General features: G+C 49.7%; 1 protein-coding gene across 1 annotated transcript in view; it reads right to left on the reverse strand.

The window, feature by feature from the left end:
• TTC34 (tetratricopeptide repeat domain 34) overlaps positions 1-23,683 on the reverse strand; it is a 183,494-nt gene that overhangs the window by 124,277 nt on the left and 35,534 nt on the right. The window contains exon 4 of the mRNA XM_063941789.1: positions 12,405-12,597. Coding sequence (XP_063797859.1) covers positions 12,405-12,597 — 193 coding nt within the window. The remainder of the gene's footprint in view (positions 1-12,404; positions 12,598-23,683) is intronic.

The following is a 23,683-nucleotide window of genomic DNA, read 5'->3' on the forward strand; positions in this document are numbered from 1 at the left end:
TATTTGGTTCGGTGGTTTGGGCAAAAGGCCCAAGCCACCCTCTCCCAGCGCAGTAGGCGGGCACTAGGCCCGGGGGCACATCAGGCAATAGGCCTGTGGGGCATTAGAGGGCATTAGGCCCTAGTGTATTTTGGCCAATTAGGGTAACATAAGGTGACCCTGGGCACCAGGCCCATGTCACCCAACGAGGGACGAGTTAGGCGGGCACTAGGCCCGTGGGTAAGGTCGGGCCTCGGGTCCGTGTGCAAATAGGGGGCGCTAGGCCCAATAAATAAGCGGTTCCCCCGAGTTGAATAAAGGTGGCACTGAGCACTAGGCCCAGGCCACCCTGAGGTGTTAGGTAGGCAGGTCCGCTTGACCTGAGCCCCTGAGAAGAGAGTACGGGATGTGGGTGAGCTGTGCGGCCCCCACTACCGGGTGTTCTGAGTCGGGTAACTAAAGGGATAGCACCGTGGTAGTTGCTTGCACTGTGTATCGTGATGTATGCTGTTGCCGTGCGGGGTAAAGTGTGAGCTTGTTAAGTGTGTTTAGTTTTGTTGCACCACACCCACAGAGCTAGTTTGAGGGCTCTGCCGTTGTAGTTAGTATAGGGGTGTGACACTAGGTTAGAGTTAGGCCCTGCACGTCTGTTTGCTTGTTTGTTTGCCTCCTTACAGGGACCTGTAAGAGAAGAAGACGTTCGCAGTGCAGAACTGAGTAGCATCTGTGTGCGTTTGTCCCTTGTCTGTCCCCGAGCGCCGGAATAGGGATTGCTCACGGACGTGAGAATCCCCTTCATCACACTACGCGCGAGAGTGCGAGTGTGTGAAATCTGGGTGGCTGTGGCTTTGTGCCAGTGATGACCTTTCATCCAACCGGTGAAGGTCGCCGTCACCCGTGGGGTATCCCCTTTTCCGGTGGAAGAAGGGTTGATACCCCCCTTAAGGTAAACTATTTTCTCCTCAGCTCGGTCGTCGGTCAGCTCCGAGAGGGAATCGCCGTGTCCGGATCCGACTGAAGATTGCCAGGTCCGTTGAAGGTTCCGGTACCTGAAGATGAGAGAGAGCGGCGCCTGGTGAGTACCAAAACTACACCTGCACGGCAGCAGGCACCACGCACCGCCGCATCTCTTACAACTCTGTGGTGTCCTTTTAACAAATGAAGTCCATGCGCTTATCGTTGCAGCCGTGTAGATGAGAGGTCCGGGTGCGGGCAGACGTCGGGATTCCACAGGGGCTCCGGACTGGTTCAGACTCAGGGAACGTGTAGGCTACCTCGGTTTGTTCTGGCACGGGACTTCCCGGGTGTTAGGATGTCCTGCTCTGTGCTGCCACGTCGCCATGGCAACCGGGAGGCAAGTGTTAGCGAAGTAACCTGAGCGCAGCTGATACTCCGGTCCGGGTTTTTACTGTGTAGTGGTTACAGGCTCTGTGCACGGCAGGGAATCCGGCGCTGGTTTTGTGCTCACAGTCTGTGAGGTCTGAGTGGGGCGTGGACAGCACCTGCTATATAAACCATCCTCTCAGGCTAGGCAAATGCTGCTGAATCTTTGTTTGTTAGTCAGTTCCAGAGAGTTAGCTAGTACTGTGTGACTTTGTATTTACTTGTTGCTTACTGCGAATAGGCCTTGGGATTCGGTACTTCATTCTGCCAATCCGGACCTAGCAGTAAGACTGGAGTCAGTTGTTTGACCTGCTGGGGTTCTTTTGCTATTCTGTGAACCCAGCAGGTTTGCGGCTGTACTCTCAGACCTGCTTGCTTAATCCTCCCTCACTGTGCAGGGCGTCCAGGTGTCAGTTTAGTGGCAGTAAGCAGAACCTGTGCCCTGCAAGTGGGGGTTAGGATTGTGGATACATTGTGGATACTCTCCTTGTGTCTATATTTCTATCTCTGACCAAGGAGTTTATTCCCACACCCGTTGGTAACCCTTTGGGGTTTTTTCTGTTGCTCTTAGCAACATCATTTCAGGTGCTCCACATGTTAAATCACTACACATCGCTTCATTGTCCGCTCTATTCCATCTGAGCATTCCTGACACTAGGGAGACACCCAATTCCTGAGCCTTTGGGCTTCTCCGTTCACTTTGTGTTTATTAGTTATTCCATCACCTCCTGTGTATGTTATGTTATACTGTCTGTGAGTTCTTTTGCTTCGCTTCCCTCTCTGTTCACACACCGGTATACTCCTGTTGGCACTGGTGTGCGTAACATATTCAGCAGCCTTACTCCTGTTGAAATTTTGTGGGAATATGGAGCATACCCCTCAAAATACTTTGCAACAGGTGGTCGATCAGGTGCAGGTCCTGACTCGACAATTTAATGAGATGTCCATTAAAATGAACACCCCGCAGGCCGCTAGCGGAGCTCCCGCAGCAGCAGCGGCAAGTTCAGGGGTTAAGGAGCCGAAAGTAAATCTCCCGGATCGTTTTTCTGGAGATCGCTCGCAGTTCTTTTGTTTCAAGGAGAGCTGTAAGCTATATTTCAGGCTTAGGCCCCAGTCTTCTTGGTCGGAGATTCAGCGGGTGGGCATCGTGATTTCCTTGCTACAAGGAGACCCACAGGTCTGGGCATATGGGTTACAGCCTGACTGTCCGTCGCTTAAAAGTGTTGATGCTTTTTTTACGGCACTGGGCATTTTGTATGATGACCCTGACAAGATGGCTTCAGCCGAGGCTCAGATTACGGTTCTTAAGCAAGGGCGACGGCCAGCTGAGGTTTATAGTACGGAGTTTCGGAGGTTGGCTCATGATACCCAGTGGAATGACCCAGCCCTGAGAAACCAGTACCGAAGGGGCCTTTCTGACCAGATAAAGGACCAACTGGTACAATATCCCTCGCCTGATAGCTTAGATCAGCTCATGCAGTTATCCATCCGGGTGGATAGACGGCTGAGAGAGCGTAGGCTTGAAAGGGAGACCGCAGTTTCCTTTTTTCCCAAGGGAACCTCAGACTCTGAGGAATATTCAGAGGAGCCTATGCAGATTGGGGCTACCCGCCTCTCCTCGCGTGAGAAGACGCGGAGGAGACAGCAGGGTTTGTGTTTGTACTGTGGGAATAAAGGTCATGTTGTAGTATCATGCCCAGAAAAACCGGAAAACTTCAGGGCCTGAGGGTGATGGGAAATATCCTGTCAGGCCAGAAGTCAGAATTTCCCAAAAAGACTTTTCTCATTCCGGTGACTTTGGAGATCCTCGGTCAAACTGTCAAGACTGAGGCCTTTGTTGACAGTGGGGCCGATGGGGTTTTCATGGACCGTCAATTCGCCCTGGAACACTCTGTTCCCTCAGTACCTTTGGCATCAGAGATTGAGATCTGTGGGTTAAACGGGGAACCATTGTCCCAGGGTAAAATTACCTCCTGCACCAGCCAAATTCCTTTGTTTATTGGAGCCACACACTCTGAAAAATTGTCTTTTTATGTGACTGTCTGTTCTTTTGCCCCATTGGTTTTGGGGTTACCCTGGTCAAGGGCCCATAACCCTCAATTTGACTGGGTCTCTGGGGAGATTCTTAGTTGGGGTAGTGATTGTTTCAGGAGTTGCTTGAGCCTTCCAGTCAGGCTCTCGCAGCTAAGTTTGCCATGATTGCCAGGATGTTATGCAGATTTTGCGGATGTGTTCTCCAAAAAAGTTGCGGAGGTACTACCTCCCCATCGCCCCTATGACTGTGCCATTGATTTGTTGCCGGATGCTAAGCTTCCCAAGAGCAGGTTGTACTCCCTGTCACGTCCTGAGACTCAGACTATGGCAGAGTACATTCAGGAGAACTTGGCTAAGGGATTTATCAGACCCTCACAGTACCCAGTTGGGTCGGGGTTCTTTTTCGTGGGTAAAAAGGACGGTTCATTGCGACCCTGCATCGACTTCAGGGAATTGAACCGTATCACGATTAAAAACTCGTACCCACTGCCTCTCATTTCGGTTTTGTTTGACCAGCTTCGTACTGCCACCATTTTTTCTAAGATTGACCTACGCGGTGCTTACAATCTAATCCGAATAAGAGAGGGGGATGAATGGAAGACTGCCTTTAATACCCACTCAGGGCATTATGAATATTTGGTGATGCCTTTTGGGCTCTCTAATGCCCCGGCAGTCTTCCAGGAATTCATGAACGATGTGCTCAGGGAATATTTGGATAGATTCTTAGTTGTTTATCTAGATGACATCCTAATCTTCTCTCATTCCCTGGAGGAACATCGGAATCATGTACGCTTAGTCCTCCAGAAACTCAGAGACCACCAGCTTGGGGCGAAGCTGGAGAAGTGCGAGTTTGAAGTCCAGCAAATCGCATTTCTAGGGTATATTATCTCCTCAGAAGGTTTCCAAATGGAGGGTTCTAAGGTACAGGCAGTCCTGGATTGGGTGCAGCCCACTAGTTTGAAGGCGCTTCAGCGTTTTCTGGGCTTTGCAAATTTTTATAGACGGTTTATCGCTGGATTTTCGTCTATAGTGGCCCCCTTGGTGGCACTCACTAAGAAAGGGGCGGATGTTGCTCACTGGTCTTGTGAGGCCAAAGCAGCCTTTGCCCGTTTCAAAAGGGCATTTGTCTCGGCCAAGGTGCTGCGACACCCAGATCCAGAGCGTCCTTTTGTGGTAGAAGTGGATGCCTCTGAGATAGGTATTGGGGCAGTGCTCTCTCAGATGGGGGTGTCTGATAATCGCCTTCATCCCTGTGCTTACTTTTCCCGTAAATTTTCGTCTGCCGAGATGAATTATGATGTGGGTAACCGGGAATTGTTGGCTATAAAGGATGCACTCGGGGAGTGGAGACACTGGCTTGAGGGGGCTAAGTTTGTGGTCTCAATTCTCACCGACCATAAGAATCTGGCATATTTAGAGTCAGCGAAGCGGCTCAATGCCAGGCAGGCACGATGGGCTTTGTTTTTTGCTCGCTTTAATTTTTTGATAACATATCGCCCTGGGTCAAAAAACATCAAGGCTGATGCGCTCTCGCAGAGTTTTGCTCCAGTTCAAGAGACCACCGAGGAACCATTGCCCATTGTGTCCCCATCATGTATTAAAGTGGGCATTACCCAGGACCTCTTGTCATTAGTCCTTAGAGCACAGGAGCAGGCTCCTCCAGACCTTCCGGTAGGTCTCTTGTTTGTGCCTCCTAGGTTAAGACAGCGAGTGTTCCTGGAATTCCATGCCAAGAGGTCGGCAGGCCATCCGGGTATTGCCAGAACTCGGGAGTTGCTGTCTAGGGCGGTGTGGTGGCCCTCGGTGGCTAGGGATGTGGATCAGTGGGTTTGGGCATGTGACGTTTGTGCCCAAAATAAAACTCCTAGAGGGGTTCCTGTCGGCCCATTACATCCACTTTCTATTCCGTCTAAGCCATGGACCCACATTTCCATGGATTTTGTGGTGGACTTGCCCAAATCCTCGGGGATGACAGCCATTTGGGTTGTCGTTGACAGGTTTTCGAAGATGGCGCATTTCGTTCCACTGGTTGGGTTGCCATCGGCCAGACGCCTGTCTGAGTTATTTATGCAGCATGTTGTGCGCCTCCACGGGTTGCCACTTGATGTGGTCTCTGACCGTGGATCCCAGTTTGTGGCCAAATTCTGGAGGGCATTTTGTTCTGATCTCCAGATTTCTGTGAGCTTGTCGTCAGGCTACCATCCACAGTCTAATGGGCAGCCTGAGAGGGTGAACCAGTCCTTGGAGCAGTTCCTCAGGTGTTATGTCTCCAAGTGTCATACTGACTGGGTTGCTCATCTGTCCATGGCGGAGTTTGCCTATAACAACGCGGCTCACTCTGCTACAGGGATCTCTCCCTTCCTTTGTGTGTATGGGCATCATCCTAAGGCCAATTCTTTTGACCCCCTGGATTCCACGCCTGGTGGTTCCTCTGTTGTTTCGGTCCTTAGGGGTATTTGGAGGAAAGTGAAGAAAGCCCTTGTGTCTGTGTCATTAGTGACCAAAAGGGTTTTGATAAGCGGAGAAGACCCTGCAGCTTCAAATTAGGAGACTTCGTCTGGTTGTCCACCAAGAATTTGAAGTTGAGACAGCCATCTCATAAGTTAGGCCCCCGGTTCATCGGCCCTTATAAGATCACCAGGGTTATCAATCCGGTGGCATTTCAGTTAGATCTGCCCCGTTCATTGGGTATCAATAAAACATTTCATTGTTCCCTTTTAAAACTGGCGGTTAGTAATCCTTCTTCCAGTGGAAGACCTTCTCCTCTTCTGATACGGGGTCAGAGGGAGTTTGTGGTTGAAAGGGTTCTTGACTCCAAGATGGTTCGGGGTCGGCTGTCATTTTTGGTGCACTGGAAGGGGTATGGCCCGGAGGAGCGGTCGTGGGTGCGCAGTTGTGATCTTCATGCCCCCAGACTGATACGCTCTTTCTTCTCGCAGTTCCCCGATAAACCCGGTGGTAGGGGTTCTTTGACCCCTCGTCAGAGGGGGGGCACTGTTAGGATCTCCTGCTCTGTGCTGCCACGTCGCCATGGCAACTGGGAGGCAAGTGTTAGCGAAGTAACCTGAGCGCAGCTGATACTCCGGTCCGGGTTTTTACTGTGCAGTGGTTACAGGCTCTGTGCACGGCAGGGAATCCGGCGCTGGTTTGTGCTCACAGTCTGTGAGGTCTGAGTGGGGCGTGGACAGCACTTGCTATATAAACCATCCTCTCAGGCTAGGCAAATGCTGCTGAATCTTTGTTTGTTAGTCAGCTCCAGAGAGTTAGCTAGTACTGTGTGACTTTGTATTTACTTGTTGCTTACTGCGAATAGGCCTTGGGATTCGGTACTTCATTCTGCCAATCCGGACCTAGCAGTAAGACTGGAGTCAGTTGTTTGACCTGCTGGGGTTCTTTTGCTATTCTGTGAACCCAGCAGGTTTGCGGCTGTACTCTCAGACCTGCTTGCTTAATCCTCCCTCACTGTGCAGGGCGTCCAGGTGTTAGTTTAGTGGCAGTAAGCTGAACCTGTGCCCTGCAAGTGGGGGTTAGGATTGTGGATACTCTCCTTGTGTCTATATTTCTATCTCTGACCAAGGAGTTTATTCCCACACCCGTTGGTAACCCTTTGGGGTTTTTTCTGTTGCTCTTAGCAACATCATTTCAGGTGCTCCACATGTTAAATCACTACACATCGCTTCATTGTCCGCTCTATTCCATCTGAGCATTCCTGACACTAGGGAGACACCCAATTCCTGAGCCTTTGGGCTTCTCCGTTCACTTTGTGTTTATTAGTTATTCCATCACCTCCTGTGTATGTTATGTTATACTGTCTGTGAGTTCGTTTGCTTCGCTTCCCTCTCTGTTCACACACCGGTATACTACTGTTGGCACTGGTGTGCGTAACACCGGGTGCCTCCTTCGTCCGCTGTGCTGGCCATTTGTCTGGGTTGGGAATGCCCTCCAGAGAGCCCGTTACCAGACACGCCTCTCCACTAACAGATACTCACCGGCAGTCCCCCTTCCGCTGCCCGTCCGACCTTCTCCCTCTCCGATTCTGGTCACGTTGCTGCACACCCGGCGCCGGGGCTTTGAAGTTGTTCCTGCGTTACTTAGTACCACTATAGATATACACAAAAACGGCTGCAACGGTAAGCGCATGGACTTCATTTGTTAAAAGGACACCACAGAGTTACGGGACGCCGTTCTCTGTTACATTAACTGGCACCTATTATCATCTAAGGAGTGAAAGAATATCACCTATTTTAGACTTTTTATAAAACAACAGGATTTACAAGGACGTGTTCATGAATGTACGAAAGTACATCTTTCATATATACAGCACTTGTATCAGACTGACAGTATTAACAGCGGAGTACTCAGGGAATATCCTCCTCTAGTTGAACTATCATTGATTTGTGCATGCACACTTGTTATTAATTCATCCTGGTATTGAAATATACGGAACTATCTTGCCATATTAATAAAAAGTATTTAGTTACAGACGGGTATCCTAGTTCCTAATTGCACACAGGGATAGTACATTTACCTTGTTCATTCATATAAAAGCATACAACACCTAGGGGTTGAGCGCAGTTAGGTCTAAATACCTAGTAATTTGTATATGTACAAGGAGGATTGGACGCCTCTTTAATTAGCAGCACACCCCGAACAAATGTTTATTATCACCACAGTGCGCAGACCACCCGTCTTTATTCCTGAGGTTATGGTTAGGCAGTAGGGGAGGGTAGGGTTAGGCAGTAGGGGATGTAAGGGTAAGGCAGTAGTGGAGGGTAGGGTTAAGCAGTAGCGGAGGTTAGGGTTAGACAGTAGGGGAGGCGAGGGTTAGGCAGTAGGGGATGTAAGGGTAAGGCAGTAGTGGAGGGTAGGGTTAGGCAGTAGGGGATGTAAGGGTAAGGCAGTAGGGGAGGGTTAGACAGTAGGGGAGGTTAGGGTCAGGGCCGTCTTTTCGTATGGGCTCAATGGGCTCTTGCCCAAGGGCCCCAGGAGTATAAGGGCCCTAGTCTGATAGCTGAGGGTCCCCTCTTTCCAGAGGTACCAGATTTTTGAAAATCGGCCCTAGGGAACCAGAGATATCCGACTTCAAAGCAGTAGTCCCCATCCAAGCCTGTTACTTGCTCTTCCCAGCCAGATATCTCGGGCTCTGTATGATTTAGAGTTTTTCTGAGGGTATATAGCAAACTCTGGGACTCTCCACTTTCTGTGGACACTGGCAGCTTGTCTCTGCTATGCCCAGAACCAGAGATATCAGCCTTCAAGCAGCTGGTCCCTGCTCAAGCTTCACACACCTAATATGCAGTTTTATATATTCGTTGGTGGATTGCTCTGGCTCCTGAACCCTGAATCCCAAGTCCCCTGTACCTCCTGACAGGTAAGACACTCTAATTTTTTATCCCATTCAAAGCTAAGAAATCTTTTTCCAGGAACTGGAGATATCTGCAGTCAAGCAAGCTGCTCTCTCACCAGAAAATTATGAATATTATTCCCACTCCACTATCGACCCCTCCGTTACATATTATGGGGTATAGCACCCTGGAAGTCATGTACCGGGGCCCCTTCATTCAGCCCAATGCTACCTTCTACAGTTCAGTGTTCTCCCTCCCACCCCATCTGTGCAGTAAAGGAGTAATTAGCAGAAATTACTGCTCCAGGTCCTATATGCTGGGCGGAAGTTAGTATACCCCCTACCGCCCGCGGGACATCTAAGCTGCCGCTGATAGCACCCCCCTGGAGGATGGGTAGGGGCCCCAGTGCATTGCTGTGCCCAGGGGCCCACACTGCTGTTAAGACGGTCCTGGTTAGGGTTAGGCAGTAGGGGAGGGGAGGGTTAGGCAGTAGGGGATGTAAGGGTAAGGCAGTAGTGGAGGGTAGGGTTAGGCAGTAGGGGATGTAAGGGTAAGGCAGTAGGGGAGGGTTAGGCAGTAGGGGAGGGGAGGGTTGGACAGTAGGGGAGGTTAGGGTTAGGCAGTAGTGGATGTAAGGGTAAGGCAGTAGGGGAGGGGAGGGTTAGGCAGTAGGGGATGTAAGGGTAAGGCAATAGCGGAGGTTAGGGTTAGACAGTAGGGGAGGTTAGGGTTAGGCAGTAGGGGAGGGTTAGGCAGTAGGGGATGTAAGGGTAAGGCAGTAGTGGAGGGTAGGGTTAGGCAGTAGGGGATGTAAGGGTAAGGCAGTAGGGGAGGGTTAGACAGTAGGGGAGGTTAGGGTTAGGCAGTAGTGGAGGGTAGGGTTAGGCAGTAGGGGATGTAAGGGTAAGGCAGTAGTGGAGGGTAGGGTTAGGCAGTAGGGGATGTAAGGGTAAGGCAGTAGGGGAGGGTTAGGCAGTAGGGGAGGGGAGGGTTGGACAGTAGGGGAGGTTAGGGTTAGGCAGTAGTGGATGTAAGGGTAAGGCAGTAGGGGAGGGGAGGGTTAGGCAGTAGGGGATGTAAGGGTAAGGCAGTAGCGGAGGTTAGGGTTAGAAAGTAGGGGAGGTTAGGGTTAGGCAGTAGGGGATGTAAGGGTAAGGCAGTAGTGGAGGGTAGGGTTAGGCAGTAGGGGAGGGTTAGGCAGTAGGGGAGGTTAGGGTTAAGCTATGAGAGGGTTAGGGTTAGGCACTTGGAGGAGGGCTAGGGATAGACCCTAGGGAAAGGATTACGGTTAGGCTATGGGAGGGGAGGGTTATGGTTAGGCTACGGGAGGGGTATACGGTCAAGATCCCGCCAGACGGAATCCCGGCGGTCGGAATACCGACACCGGGATCCCAACCGGCACAATCCCGACATATTCTCCTTCTGTGGGTGTCCAGGACACCCACAGAGGGAGAATAAATTAGTGCAAGGGGCTGCGTTGAGCTCGCCCCCCTGTCGGGATTGTGCCTTTGGGGATCCCGGTATCGGTATTCCGACCGCCGGGATTCCATCCGGCAGTAATACGTACTGATCCCACGGGAGGGGAGGGTTATGGTTATGCTACAGGGGGAGAGAGTTAGGTTTAGGCACTAGGGATTAAGGTTAGGTTACATTAGGAGAGGGTTAGGGTTAGTCACTTGGGGAGTCCTCCTGACGTCTCTGCCAAACCCGGAAGACACCACTGGAACCATGGGACCAGGTAAGTCATCACTAGACCACCAGGGATGATTTGTCGACATTCTAATCATGTTGACATTTCATCAGTGTCAACATGATGAATGTTGGCATAGTAAATATCGACATGCCAAGCATGCCAACATTCTCATGTTGACATTTTTAATGTCAACAAAATATAAATAAAAGTACTATATTGTGCTCTGCAAATTAGTGTTTACTAACACTGTGAAACCGAAATTCCTGGTGCAAATCAGCTTAAAATACTTCTGTTCCCCTCAGGTAGGGAAGGAGGAGGGAAGGGGGTGCGCCGACACTTATAAGACGCCCCTGCGTAAAACTGGCACATGTTATCCTGGAGGCATCCATCTCTGCATAATAGCTGCTTTTGTTAAGAATCACGGTGTTGTGGCTGCAACATGTGTCCAGCTATGCAGGTAATTCAGATCTGATCACAGCAGCAAATTTATTAGCAGTTGGGCAAAACCATGTGCACTGCAGGTGGGGCAGATATAACATGTGCAGAGAGAGTTAGATTTGGGCGGGTTATTTTGTTTCTGTGCAGGGTAAATACTGGCTGCTTTATTTTTACACTGCAATTTAGATTTCAGTTTGAACACACCCCACTCATATCTAACGCTCTCTGCACGTTATATCTGCTCCTCCTGCAGTGCACATGGGGGGTCATTCCGACCCGTTCGCACGCAGCGGTTCTTCGCTGCGGTGCGAATGGGTCGGAACTGCGGCTGCACGGCGCCCACATTGCACACGCGCGCCGTTGCCTAGCGACGGCAGTCGCCAGGCAACGACACCAGGACCGAAGAAAGCGATCGCAGGCCCGATCGCAAGAAGATTGACAGCGGGAAGGAGGATCGGGGCATCTACTCACTGTTTCCCGGGCGTGGTAAGGCGAACGCAGGTGTGTCCAGGCGTTTGGAGGGCGGATGTCTGACCTTCATCGCTGGATCCGTCGCACTGGGTAAGTAGGTCTGACCCTGGTCTTCTTTTACAGGAAACTTTTTTAGCATAGCAGGGCTGCACAAGCGATCGCAGCCCTGCTATGCAGAAATACACTCCCCCATAGGTGGCGTCTAGTTGATCGCACGAGCAGCAAAAAGTTGCTACGTGCGATCAACTCGGAATCACCACCATGGTTTTGCCTATTAGGCTTAGCTAACAAATTTGCTGCTGCGATCAGATCTGAATTAGGCCCTATATGTGAATGCCGGTATATTCAGTGACCTAATAATACATTAGATCAGTGGTTCTCAAACTCGGTCCTCGGGACCCCACACAGTGCATGTTTTGCAGGTAACCCAGCAAGTGCACAGGTGTATTAATTACTCACTGACATTTTAAAAGGTCCACAGGTAGAGCTAATTATTTCACTTATGATTCTGTGAGGAGACCTGCAAAACATGCACTGTGTGGGGTCCTGAGGACCGAGTTTGAGAACCTGTGCATTAGATGTATGAAGAGTCCAATAGCTGACATTCCCTTTAATTGTGCTATATGATGTTCTGTGAGTTTGTAAAATATGAGGTGACCCAGCACAAACTGAACTGAAATAATGCCTACAGTACTGTGCACCTCCGCTTCACCTTCTTCTAATTAGAAGTGGTTTATGCTTGAGTAGCAAAATGAGAATTCATTAATTAATGTTTAAATGAATTTCCATTACCCTTTGAAAGTGTATTTCAATTCACGATGTGTATGATGAAACCATCTGGAATATTAAATGAGCCCTTTGAAGTGTGGAGCAGCGCCGCTGGAGGCTGATAAGAGTGAAATTCTACCTGCTGTTTGATCCATCCGTCATTTTATACTTCAAGCTATAGATTTTAATGGAGCGTTTATGACTTGTCGGGAGGAAGACATTTCCATGCCCTTTTCCCAGCCATTGATTTTCCCTGGAAAGATTTTCACAGTAAACAATTCTGGTTGTCTCACCTGAGGCAATAATAGCAAAAGATAAGTAGGCGACAGCTTCTTTCAGATACGTGTCCCCTTGTTTGCTTTGTAAAATAGACAGAGCCTTAGAATGACAGTGATTCTGCATCAATCTCCGGTCATCTTCCTTAAATATATCCATGATGGGTAGGAGGCACGAGGTGTCACCCAGCTGAATTACTTTTTTTATGAGCTGGAAAAGAGCATAGAGAAGTTAACAGAGATTAAATTTACTTTCAACACAGTGTTTTATAATGATATAATAGTATAGCTGCCAGGGGTGGCTTGGGATCAAAAACCAGCCCGGGAAATTTACGGAACCAGCCATAATGGGGGTGGGGTCCATTGAGGTGATGGAGTAAGTCAAGAGGGAAGGATCACTCATCATTAGGCCTGATTCTGGGTTGGACGCAGTTGCTGCCTCCTTGCGTCTTTTGCTGCTGTTGCGTCTGCATGCTAATACCGCTATACAGCCCTCCCTGGTCTACATCCATGCATCTGACTGTGCAGGAACTGAGACACCCTCTGTCAGTGTATACAGGCACTGCAATCATGCTTTGTGTGTCTTCAGATGCTATCATCAGTCGCACCATTCAGACTTTCACCAGCACTTTGCTAGACGCAGCTTGTCCTTCCGAGTATGGCATCCTCCTGCAACTGCCCAGGAATGTGCAACACGTCTAATACACTTCTTGGTGCATGTATCTGACTCTGTACTGCAACTCTGCATGAACACCACATGGGACACATGTGTGGTGCAACTCAGATGCATGCGCAGACTAAACACATTGCACAAGAAGAAATAAAAACACATTGACCTCAATAAGTTCAAAATTATACACAACGGCCCCCACAGGAAAAAATACGATTTTACTCACCGGTAAATCTATTTCTCGTAGTCCGTAGTGGATGCTGGGAACTCCGTAAGGACCATGGGGAATAGACGGGCTCCGCAGGATACTGGGCACTCTAAGAAAGAATTAGATCTACTGGTGTGCACTGGCTCCTCCCTCTATGCCCCTCCTCCAGACCCCAGCTAGGGAAACTGTGCCCGGAAGAGCTGACACAATAAGGAAAGGATTTGGAATCCCGGGTAAGACTCATACCAGCCACACCAATCACACCGTACAACTCGTGATACTATACCCAGTTAACAGTATGAATAACAATTGAGCCTCACGAACAGATGGCTCATAACAATAACCCTTTAGTTAGGCAATAACTATATACAAGTATTGCACACAATCCGCACTTGGGATGGGCGCCCAGCATCCACTACGGACTACGAGAAATAGATTTACCGGTGAGTAAAATCTTATTTTCTCTGACGTCCTAGTGGATGCTGGGAACTCCGTAAGGACCATGGGGATTATACCAAAGCTCCCAAACGGGCGGGAGAGTGCGGATGACTCTGCAGCACTGAATGAGCAAACTCAAGGTCCTCCTCAGCCAGGGTATCAAACTTGTAGAATTTTGCAAACGTGTTTGATCCCGACCAGGTAGCAGCTCAGCAAAGTTGTAAAGCCGAGACCCCTCGGGCAGCCGCCCAAGAAGAGCCCACCTTCCTCGTGGAATGGGCCTTGACTGATTTAGGATGCGGTAGTCCAGCCGCAGAATGTGCAAGTTGAATCGTGGAGCAGATCCAGCGAGCAATCGTCTGCTTAGAAGCAGGAGCACCCAACTTGTTGGGTGCATGCAGGATAAACAGCGAGTCAGTCTTTCTGACTCTAGCCGTCCTGGAAACATAGATTTTCAGGGCCCGGACTACGTCCAGCAACTTGGAAGCCTCCAAGTCCTGAGTAGCCGCCGGCACCACAATAGGTTGGTTCAAGTGAAACGCTGATACCACCTTAGGGAGGAATTGGGGACGCGTCCTCAATTCTGCTCTGTCCATATGGAAGATCAGATAGGGGCTTTTACAGGACAAAGCCGCCAATTCTGACACCCGCCTAGCCGAAGCCAAGGCCAAAAGCATGACCACTTTCCACGTGAGATATTTTAATTCCATGGTCTGAAGTGGCTCAAACCAATGTGATTTTAGGAAATACAACACCACGTTGAGATCCCAAGGTGCCACTGGGGGCACCAAAGGGGGCTGAATATGCAGCACTCCCTTAACAAACGTCTGAACTTCAGGCAGTGAAGCCAGTTCTTTTTGAAAGAAAATAGATAGGGCCGAAATCTGGACTTTAATGGATCCCAATTTTAGGTCCATAGTAACTCCTGACTGTAGGAAGTGCAGAAATCGACCCAGCTGAAATTCTTCTGTGGGGGCCTTCATAGCCTCACACCAAGCAACATATTTTCGCCATATGTGGTGATAATGCTTTGCTGTCACCTCTTTCCTAGCCTTTATCAGCGTAGGAATGACTTCAACCGGAATGCCCTTTTCCATCAGGATCCTGCGTTCAACCGCCATGCCGTCAAACGCAGCCGCGGTAAGTCTTGGAACAGACAGGGCCCCTGCTGTAGCAGGTCCTGTCTGAGAGGCAGAGGCCAAGGGTCCTCTGAGATCATTTCTTGTAGTTCCGGGTACCAAGTCCTTCTTGGCCAATCCGGAACGATGAGTATAGTTCTTACTCCTCTTTTTCTTATTATCCTCAGCACCTTTGGTATGAGAGGAAGAGGAGGAAACACATAAACCGACTGGTACACCCACGGTGTCACTAGAGCGTCCACAGCTATCGCCTGAGGGTCCCTTGACCTGGCGCAATATCTTTTTAGCTTTTTGTTTAGGCGGGACGCCATCATGTCCACCTGTGGCCGTTCCCAACGGTTTACAATCAGTTGGAAGACTTCTGGATGAAGTCCCCACTCTCCCGGGTGGAGGTCGTGCCTGCTGAGGAAGTCTGCTTCCCAGTTGTCCACTCCCGGAATGAACACTGCTGACAGTGCTATCACGTGATTTTCCGCCCATCGGAGAATCCTTGTGGCTTCTGCCATCGCCATCCTGCTTCTTGTGCCGCCCTGCCGGTTTACATGGGCGACCGCCGTGATGTTGTCTGACTGAATCAGCACCGGCTGGTTTTGAAGCAGGGGTCTTGCCTGACTTAGGGCATTGTAAATGGCCCTTAGTTCCAGAATATTTATGTGTAGGGAAGCCTCCTGACTCAACCATTGTCCTGTTTCTTCCCTGCGTGACTGCCCCCCAACCTTGGAGGCTTGCATCCGTGGTCACCAGGACCCAGTCCTGTATGCCGAATCTGCGGCCCTCTAGCAGATGAGCACTCTGCAGCCACCACAGCAGAGACACCCTGGCCCTCGGGGACAGGGTTATCAGCCGATGCATCTGAAGATGCGATCCAGACCACTTGTCTAACAGATCCCACTGAAAGATCCTTGCATGGAACCTGCCGAATGGAATTGCCTCGTAAGAAGCTACCATCTTTCCCAGGACTCGCGTGCAGTGATGCACCGACACCTGTTTTGGTTTCAGGAGGTCTCTGACCAGAGATGACAACTCCTTGGCCTTCTCCTCCTGGAGAAACACCTTCTTCTGTTCTGTGTCCAGAATCATACCCAGGAACAGCAGACGCGTCATAGGAACCAGCTGCGACTTTGGAATATTCAGAATCCAGCCGTGCTGTTGAAGCACTTCCTACTACTCCGACCAACAACTGCTCCCTGGACCTCGCCTTTATAAGGAGATCGTCCAAGTATGGGATAATGAGAACTCCCTTCTTTCGAAGGAGTATCATCATTTCGGCCATTACCTTGGTAAATACCCTCGGTGCCGTGGACAGACCAAACGGCAACGTCTGGAATTGGTAATGGCAGTCTTGTACCACAAATCGGAGGTACACCTGGTGAGGTGGGTAAATGGGGACATGCAGGTACGCATCCTTGATGTGCAGTGATACCATGTAATCCCCTTCTTCCAGGCTTGCAATAACCGCCCTGAGCGATTCCATTTTGAACTTGAACCTTCTTATATAAGTGTTCAAGGATTTCAAATTTAGAATGGGTCTTACCAAACCGTCTGGTTTCGGTACCACAAAAATTGTGGAATAGTAGCCCCGTCCCTGTTGAAGGAGGGGAACTTTTATTATCACCTGCTGGAGGAACAGCTTGTGACTTGCCGCCAGCACCACCTCCCTGTCTGGTGGAGTAGCTGGCAAGGCTGATTTGAGGTAACGGCGAGGGGGAGACGTCTCGAATTCCAGCTTGTATCCCTGAGATACCACTTGTAGAACCCAGGGATCCACCTGTGAGCGAACCCACCGGTCGCTGAAGTTCCGGAGACGGGCCCCCACCGCACCTGGCTCCACCAGTGGAGCCCCAGCGTCATGCAGTGGATTTAGTGGAAGCAGGGGAGGATTTCTGGTCTTGGGAACTGGCTGTATGGTGCAGCTTTTTCCCTCTACCCCTGCCTCTGGGCAGAAAGGACGCGCCTTTAACCCGCTTGCCTTTCTGGGTCCGAAAGGACTGTACCTGATAATACGGTGCTTTCTTTGGCTGTGAGGGAACCTGGGGTAAAAATGTCGACTTCCCAGCTGTCGCTGTGGAAACGAGGTCCGAGAGACCATCCCCAAACAATTCCTCACCCTTGTAAGGCAAAACCTCCATGTGCCTTTTAGAATCCGCATCACCTGTCCACTGCCGGGTCCATAATACTCTCCTGGCAGAAATGGACATTGCATTTATTCTAGATGCCAGCCGGCAAATATCCCTCTGTGCATCTCTCATGTATAAGACTACGTCTTTAATATGCTCTATGGTTAGCAATATAGTGTCCCTGTCAATATTATCAGACAGGGAATCAGACCACGCTGCTGCAGCACTGCACATCCATGCTGAAGCAATAGCAGGTCTCAGTATAGTACCTGAGTGTGTATATACAGACTTCAGGATAGCCTCCTGCTTTCTATCCGCAGGCTCCTTTAAGGCGGCCGTATCCTGAGACGGTAGTGCCACCTTTTTTGATAAGCGTGTGAGCGCTTAATCCACCCTTGGGGATGTCTCCCAACGTACCCTGTCCTCTGGCGGGAAAGGGTACGCCGTTAGTAACCTTTTAGAAATCACTAATTTTTTATCAGGGGAAGCCCACGTTTCTTCACACACTTCATTTAACTCTTCTGAAGGGGGAAAAAACACTGGTTGCTTTTTCTCCCCAAACATAATACCCTTTTTAGTGGTACCTGGGTTAATGTCAGAAATGTCCAACACATTTTTCATTGCCGTAATCATGCAACGGATAGCCTTAGTGGAATGTACATTAGTCTCGTCGTCATCGACACTGGAGTCAGACTCCGTGTCGACATCTGTGTCTGCCATCTGAGGTAGCGGGCGTTTTTGAGCCCCTGATGGCCTTTGAGACGCCTGGGAAGGCACTGGCTGAGCCGGCTGTCCCACAGCTGTTATGTCATCAAACCTTTTATGTAAGGAGTTGACACTGTCGGTTAATACCTTTCACATATCCATCCACTCTGGTGTCGACCCCGCAGGGGGTGACATCACATTTATCGGCACCTGCTCCGCCTCCACATAAGCCTCCTCATCAAACATGTCGACACAGCCGTACCGACACACCGCACACACACAGGGAATGCTCTGACTGAGGACAGGACCCCACCAAGTCCTTTGGGGAGACAGAGAGAGAGTATGCCAGCACACACCACAGCGCTATATAACACAGGGATTTACACTACACAAAGTGATTTTCCCTATAGCAGCTATAATACACAGTATTGCGCCTAAATTTAGTGGCCCCCCCCCCTCTTTTTTACCCTATTGAGCCTGGAAACTGCAGGGGAGAGCCTGGGGAGCTGTCTTCCAGCGGAACTGTGAAGAGAAAATGGCGCCAGTGTGCTGAGGGAGATAGCCCCGCCCCTTTCACGGCGGACTTCTCCCGCTCTTTTATTAATATTATGGCAGGGGATTTTTACACATATATAGTTTATTAGACGATATTATGTGATTTTTGCCATTTTTAAGGTACTCTAATTGCAGCCCAGGGCGCTCCCCCCCCCTTCCCCCCCAGCGCCCTGCACCCATCAGTGACCGGAGTATGTGGTGTGCATGGGGAGCAATGGTGCACAGCTGCAGTGCTGTGCGAAACCTTAATGAATACCGGAGTCTTCAGCCGCCGATTTTCTCCTCGGAATCTTCCGTCTTCTGGCTCTGCAAGGGGGACGGCGGCGCGGCTCCGGGACCGGACGACCGAGGCTGGGCCTGTGTCGATCCCTCTGGAGCAAATGGTGTCCAGTAGCCTAGAAGCCCAAGCTAGCTGCAAGCAGGTAGGTTCGCTTCTCTCCCCTAAGTCCCTCGTAGCAGTGAGTCTGTTGCCAGCAGATCTCACTGAAAATAAAAAACCTAACAAATACTTTCTTTACTAAGAGCTCAGGAGAGCCCCTAGTGTGCAACCAGCTCGAGCCGGGCACAGATTCTAACTGGGGTCTGGAGGAGGGGCATAGAGGGAGGAGCCAGTGCACACCAGTAGATCTAATTCTTTCTTAGAGTGCCCAGTCTCCTGCGGAGCCCGTCTATTCCCCATGGTCCTTACGGAGTTCCCAGCATCCACTAGGACGTCAGAGAAACAAAGAAACACATAGAGCACACTACACACACAGCAGCAGCAGGAGGCACGCACTACACACAGTACATTACACACATGGCGGCATCAGCGGGTACATACTGCACACATGGCGACAGCTCACACACACACTACATACAGCACACTACACACATTGCGGCAGGCAGCACACACTACATATAGCACCCACACTACACATGTGGAGGCAGCAGGAGGCACACACTACACACACGGCGGTAGCAGGGGGCACACAATACACACAGCACCAGAGAAGTAACTACGTGTGTGCCAGGTGTGCCTGGCACACAGCGCAGTCGCCCTGAGGGCGCAACTGCCCGCTTTCTCTAAAATCATCAGATGCTTGTAATGAGTCAAACTGACTCATTACAAGCCACCTGTGTGAGTGTGCTGCCGCTGAAGAGAAGCAGCTCCGGAGGCAGGGGAGAAGGAGGAGGGGGAGGGGGAGGAGGAGGAGGGAGCCGCAGCAGCGCTAAGTAATTGGTGGCATCGCCGCTGCAGCTGTCCCTGTCCTTCCACATAGGCTGGCTGCCGCCGCAGTGAATGCTAGGATGCGCTTCCCTCATCCCAGAATTCACAGCGGCGGCGGCAAGCCAATGTGGAAGGAGAGGGACAGCTGCATGCAGTGCTGCCACCAATAACATAGCGCTGCTGCGGCTCCGGAGTCCCCCTCCCTCCTCCTTCTCCCCTGCCTCCGGAGCTGCCAGCGCCTAGGAGCCTGACTGCCTGAGTCAGCGGAGAGATGGTAAGTATCTGACTATCTATCTATCTATCTATCTATCTATCTATCTATCTATCTATCTATCTATCTATCTATCTATCTATCTATCTATCTCTCCTGTCTACCTAATGTGTAAAAGGGGGACTGGCTGCCGTAATGTGTAAAAAGGGGGATGGTGTCTGCCGTAATGTGTAATAAGGGGATGCTGTCTGCCGTAACGTGTAAAAGGGGGACGCTGTCTGTCGTAATGAGTAAAAAGGGGGACGCTGTCTGCTATCATGTGTAATAATGGGACGCTGTCTGCCGTAATGTGTAATAAAGGGACGCTGTCTGCCGTAATGTGTAAAAACGGGACGCTGTCTGCCGTAATGTGTAAAAAGGGGGACTGTCTGCTGTAATGTGTAAAAAGGTGACTGTCTGCCGTAATGTGTAAAAGGGGCTCTACATGGTGTAGTGGCGCTACTGTGTGGCGTAATTTGAATAATGGAGACTACTGTACACCGTAATATGAATTGGTATTATTTTGTGGCCACACCCCTTCCCCATGAAGCCACGCCCCTATAAATTTATGCATGCACCTGCGGCGCGCACTGCCCTTATATTACATAAGGTGGGGGGGGGGGGGCACCACTGCCGTTTTTTGCACACAGTGCTAAATTGTCTAGTTACGGCACTGCACAGCACACTACACACATGGTGGCAGCAGCAGGGGGCACACACTACTGTACATACAGCACACACACTACATACATGGCAGCAGGGAGCACACACACTACACATATGGCAGCAGGGAGCACAGAATCACACACAAGGAGTGATAGACACACACAGGGAGGCCGTGGGGTGGTGAGCACAGCAGCGCACACAAACAAACACATACACATATATGTGTGTGTGTGTGTGTATATATATATATATATATATATATATATATAGCGGTGAAAGAATCAGCGGCACGCCGAGGATTTTTTAAAGTGAACCAATTGTATTAAAGCATAAAGTTACAAGTCCACAACTGTGTCCACCAACTGTCAGGCCTTACCTCCGGCGGGTGCTCCCGTGTGTTACCATCCCGCTGGTTGGCGCGGCTGCGGCGGCAGGGAGCTGCTGGCAGCGGGTCCTTCTGGATGGATGTGCAGCTGCCAAGGGCCGGGGGCCGATGGTCTGGAGATCCAGGCGCTGCGGCGGGGATCGCTGCGGTAAGGTCCGCTAGTGGTGACACAGTATAGTGTGTCAGAGACAGAAGCTGGCTAAAGCTCTGTGCTAACAGGTAAGTATGTCCCCTGTGCTGGGGGCAGCCATGTTGGAGACCAGAGTATTACCAATGAAGTTCCCAATCTGTGTCCAGCCAATCCTGCGTGTTCTCCCCTTACAAAACGGGGCTGGCACAGAGGGAGAGTGCCAGTACTTCATGTTACCTCCTTGTGAAAGGTTCTCCAGCTCTGTGCTCCCAGGTTACTTCTGGTTCCCTGGTCCTGGTTGCTCTCATCCATCGGTTACCTAAACGCTGCTGCAGTCCTGCTGTCTAAGTCCGTTGCTACTCGTGGAAGCGCTCACAGGGTTCCAGGTCGTAGAGGAGCTCCAGGTGCTAACGGCGGTTCCCGCAGACGTCTTCATTTCTTCAAAGTCCAAGTTCTTCAGCCTCGTCTTTCAATCACAAACTACAGTCTTCATTTCTTCAAAGTCCAAGTTCCTCAGCCTCGTCTTTCAATCACAAACCACAGTCTTCATTTCTTCAAAGTCCAAGTTCTTCAGCCTCGTCTTTCAATCACAAACCACAGTCCTCATTTCTTCAAAGTCCAAGTTCTTCAGCCTCATCTTTCAATTACAAACCACAGTCTTCATTTCTTCAAAGTCCAAGTTCTTCAGCCTCGTCATTTAATCATAAAACACAGTCTTCAGTTCTTCTTTACCGGAGTTTTTCAGCTTCACTATTCAAGTCATTTAACCATAGACTCTAATTCTTCCAGTTTCTTCAATTGCTCCAATATTCGTGTACAGCCTGATTATTTATAAAAACTACAGTTATCTTCCTACGAAGTCCTCCTTTTCTTTACGCCCTCCGGCCAACGTTAACACTTAGTTTGGCTTCCACCCCATGAGGAGGAATTACATTCAGCCACCTCGTTTACTCTCCTCACAGGTAGCTGTCCCTTCAGCCAAAACTCGGTTGTGGGAACCCCAACTTACGCCGAGTATGACACCAACATTTCAGGGCATGGTATACCCTTTTGTCAAGGTGTCAGTCGGAGCAGTAAAGTAAACCCATCTAAACTGCGCAAAACGTTAATTCAGGATTTTCCCATCACACCCATCAGTTCCACTGTTCCGAAAATTCATAAGAGCTTCACACAACCTCCAGGTCGCCCAATCGTTTCAGCGAGAAACTCAATGTATCAACCTGTCTCAAAGTTATTAGACATGATCATACAACCATACATCATTAAACATCCACACTTTATTAAAGACACAACCAGTTTCATCACCAAGCTTGCACAATTGGATATGGACACTGACAATACTATTCTCGTCACATTGGACATCTGTAGCCTATATACATCGATACCCCATTCATTGGGTATAAGGGCAATGAAACAGTTTCTACTTACAGAGTCCATCAATGACATGGATCATGATTTATTTTTGACATTTTTGAAACTCACTCTTACCAGAAATTATTTTATTTTCAATGGTGAATTTTTCAAGCAACTACATGGGTGTGCGATGGGCACTGCCGTGGCCCCCAGCTACGCTAACATATTTATGTTCTATGCGAAGAAGATATGTTTTTCAAACATTTGACTGTCAACAACATTGTCTATTGTACACTAGGTACAGAGACAACGTATTTATAGTCTGGACTGGTAGTGAAGAACAACTAAAAGCATGCTTAATAGAACCAACCAACGTCCATCCTCTATAAAAATCACGTATGAATTTAGCCACTGTACGATTCACTATCTGGACGTTTAAATAAGGATTGAAAACAATAAATTATGCATCAGCCTTTACACCAAAACCCCAGACAGAAACACCTTACTTTTGTCTTCCAGCCATCATCCAAAAGCCCTTAAAAAAGGGCTACCAAGGTCACAAATGTTACACGTTGTGTGCATCTCAAGTGATGAGGAGGCCAGAAACCATGGGTTACAGCTCATTGTGGATAAATTCGTAGCCAGAGGGTATAATCTAAGAGATCTTCAACAGCAGCAAGAAGAGGCCAAGACAATCCCTACTACAGACAAAAAGTAAACTTAAAGAAGACCGCATCCCATGGAAAATGCAATTCACCACAAGTAGTGGAGTTGTTTAAAGGGCAGCTCAGGCATTGTGGCTAGGGATTTCCTGGATTCTCCAGGATGTGGTAGCAACCCTCCAGGAGGCTTATTCTGTCTTCCGGATTCTGGGATTCTCCCAGAATAAGGGGACCCGCTGGACCCGCACCCTCCCGCGTGTCACTAACTCATGTAGAGTGCAGGAGAGGAGGTCCCACCCCCACCCGGCCGTCTGGATGAGGAGGTCTGCCGCTGCGTGCCAAACTTCGTTGACATGACATCATTGCGCGGTGGACCTCGGAGGAAGGGATGGTAGCTCACCTGTCATCTGGAATGATATGTGCTCACCCTCCTTCCTCTGCTGGATTCAGCTGTGCAGCATTAGCCAGCGTGAGAAGCTTGCCCACGACCCGCGATTAAGCCCCGCCTCTTGAGCACTGGCTCTCCAGGAATCGATGATGCATGAGGTAGCAACCCTAATTGTGGCCCATCGTTGATTCTGATCAAACCCTGCACTGCTTTAAAAATAAGAAACCCATGGCATGTTTTACCAGGAGTCGTAGTATCAGGGACACTGTTGCCCGTACAAATATTACAGGATTTGAGTGAAGCAGTATCTCAGCTAATTTCTTACAAAGATAATTGGGCAGCTACAGAGTACAGATGCATCGATTGCACCACGTGCAAACATGGTATAATTGGAAAAACATTTCCATATCCACATCAGTCCAAA

This window comes from Pseudophryne corroboree, chromosome 10 (assembly GCF_028390025.1).
Source record: "Pseudophryne corroboree isolate aPseCor3 chromosome 10, aPseCor3.hap2, whole genome shotgun sequence".
In the NCBI taxonomy this organism is placed as follows: Eukaryota; Metazoa; Chordata; class Amphibia; order Anura; family Myobatrachidae; genus Pseudophryne; species Pseudophryne corroboree.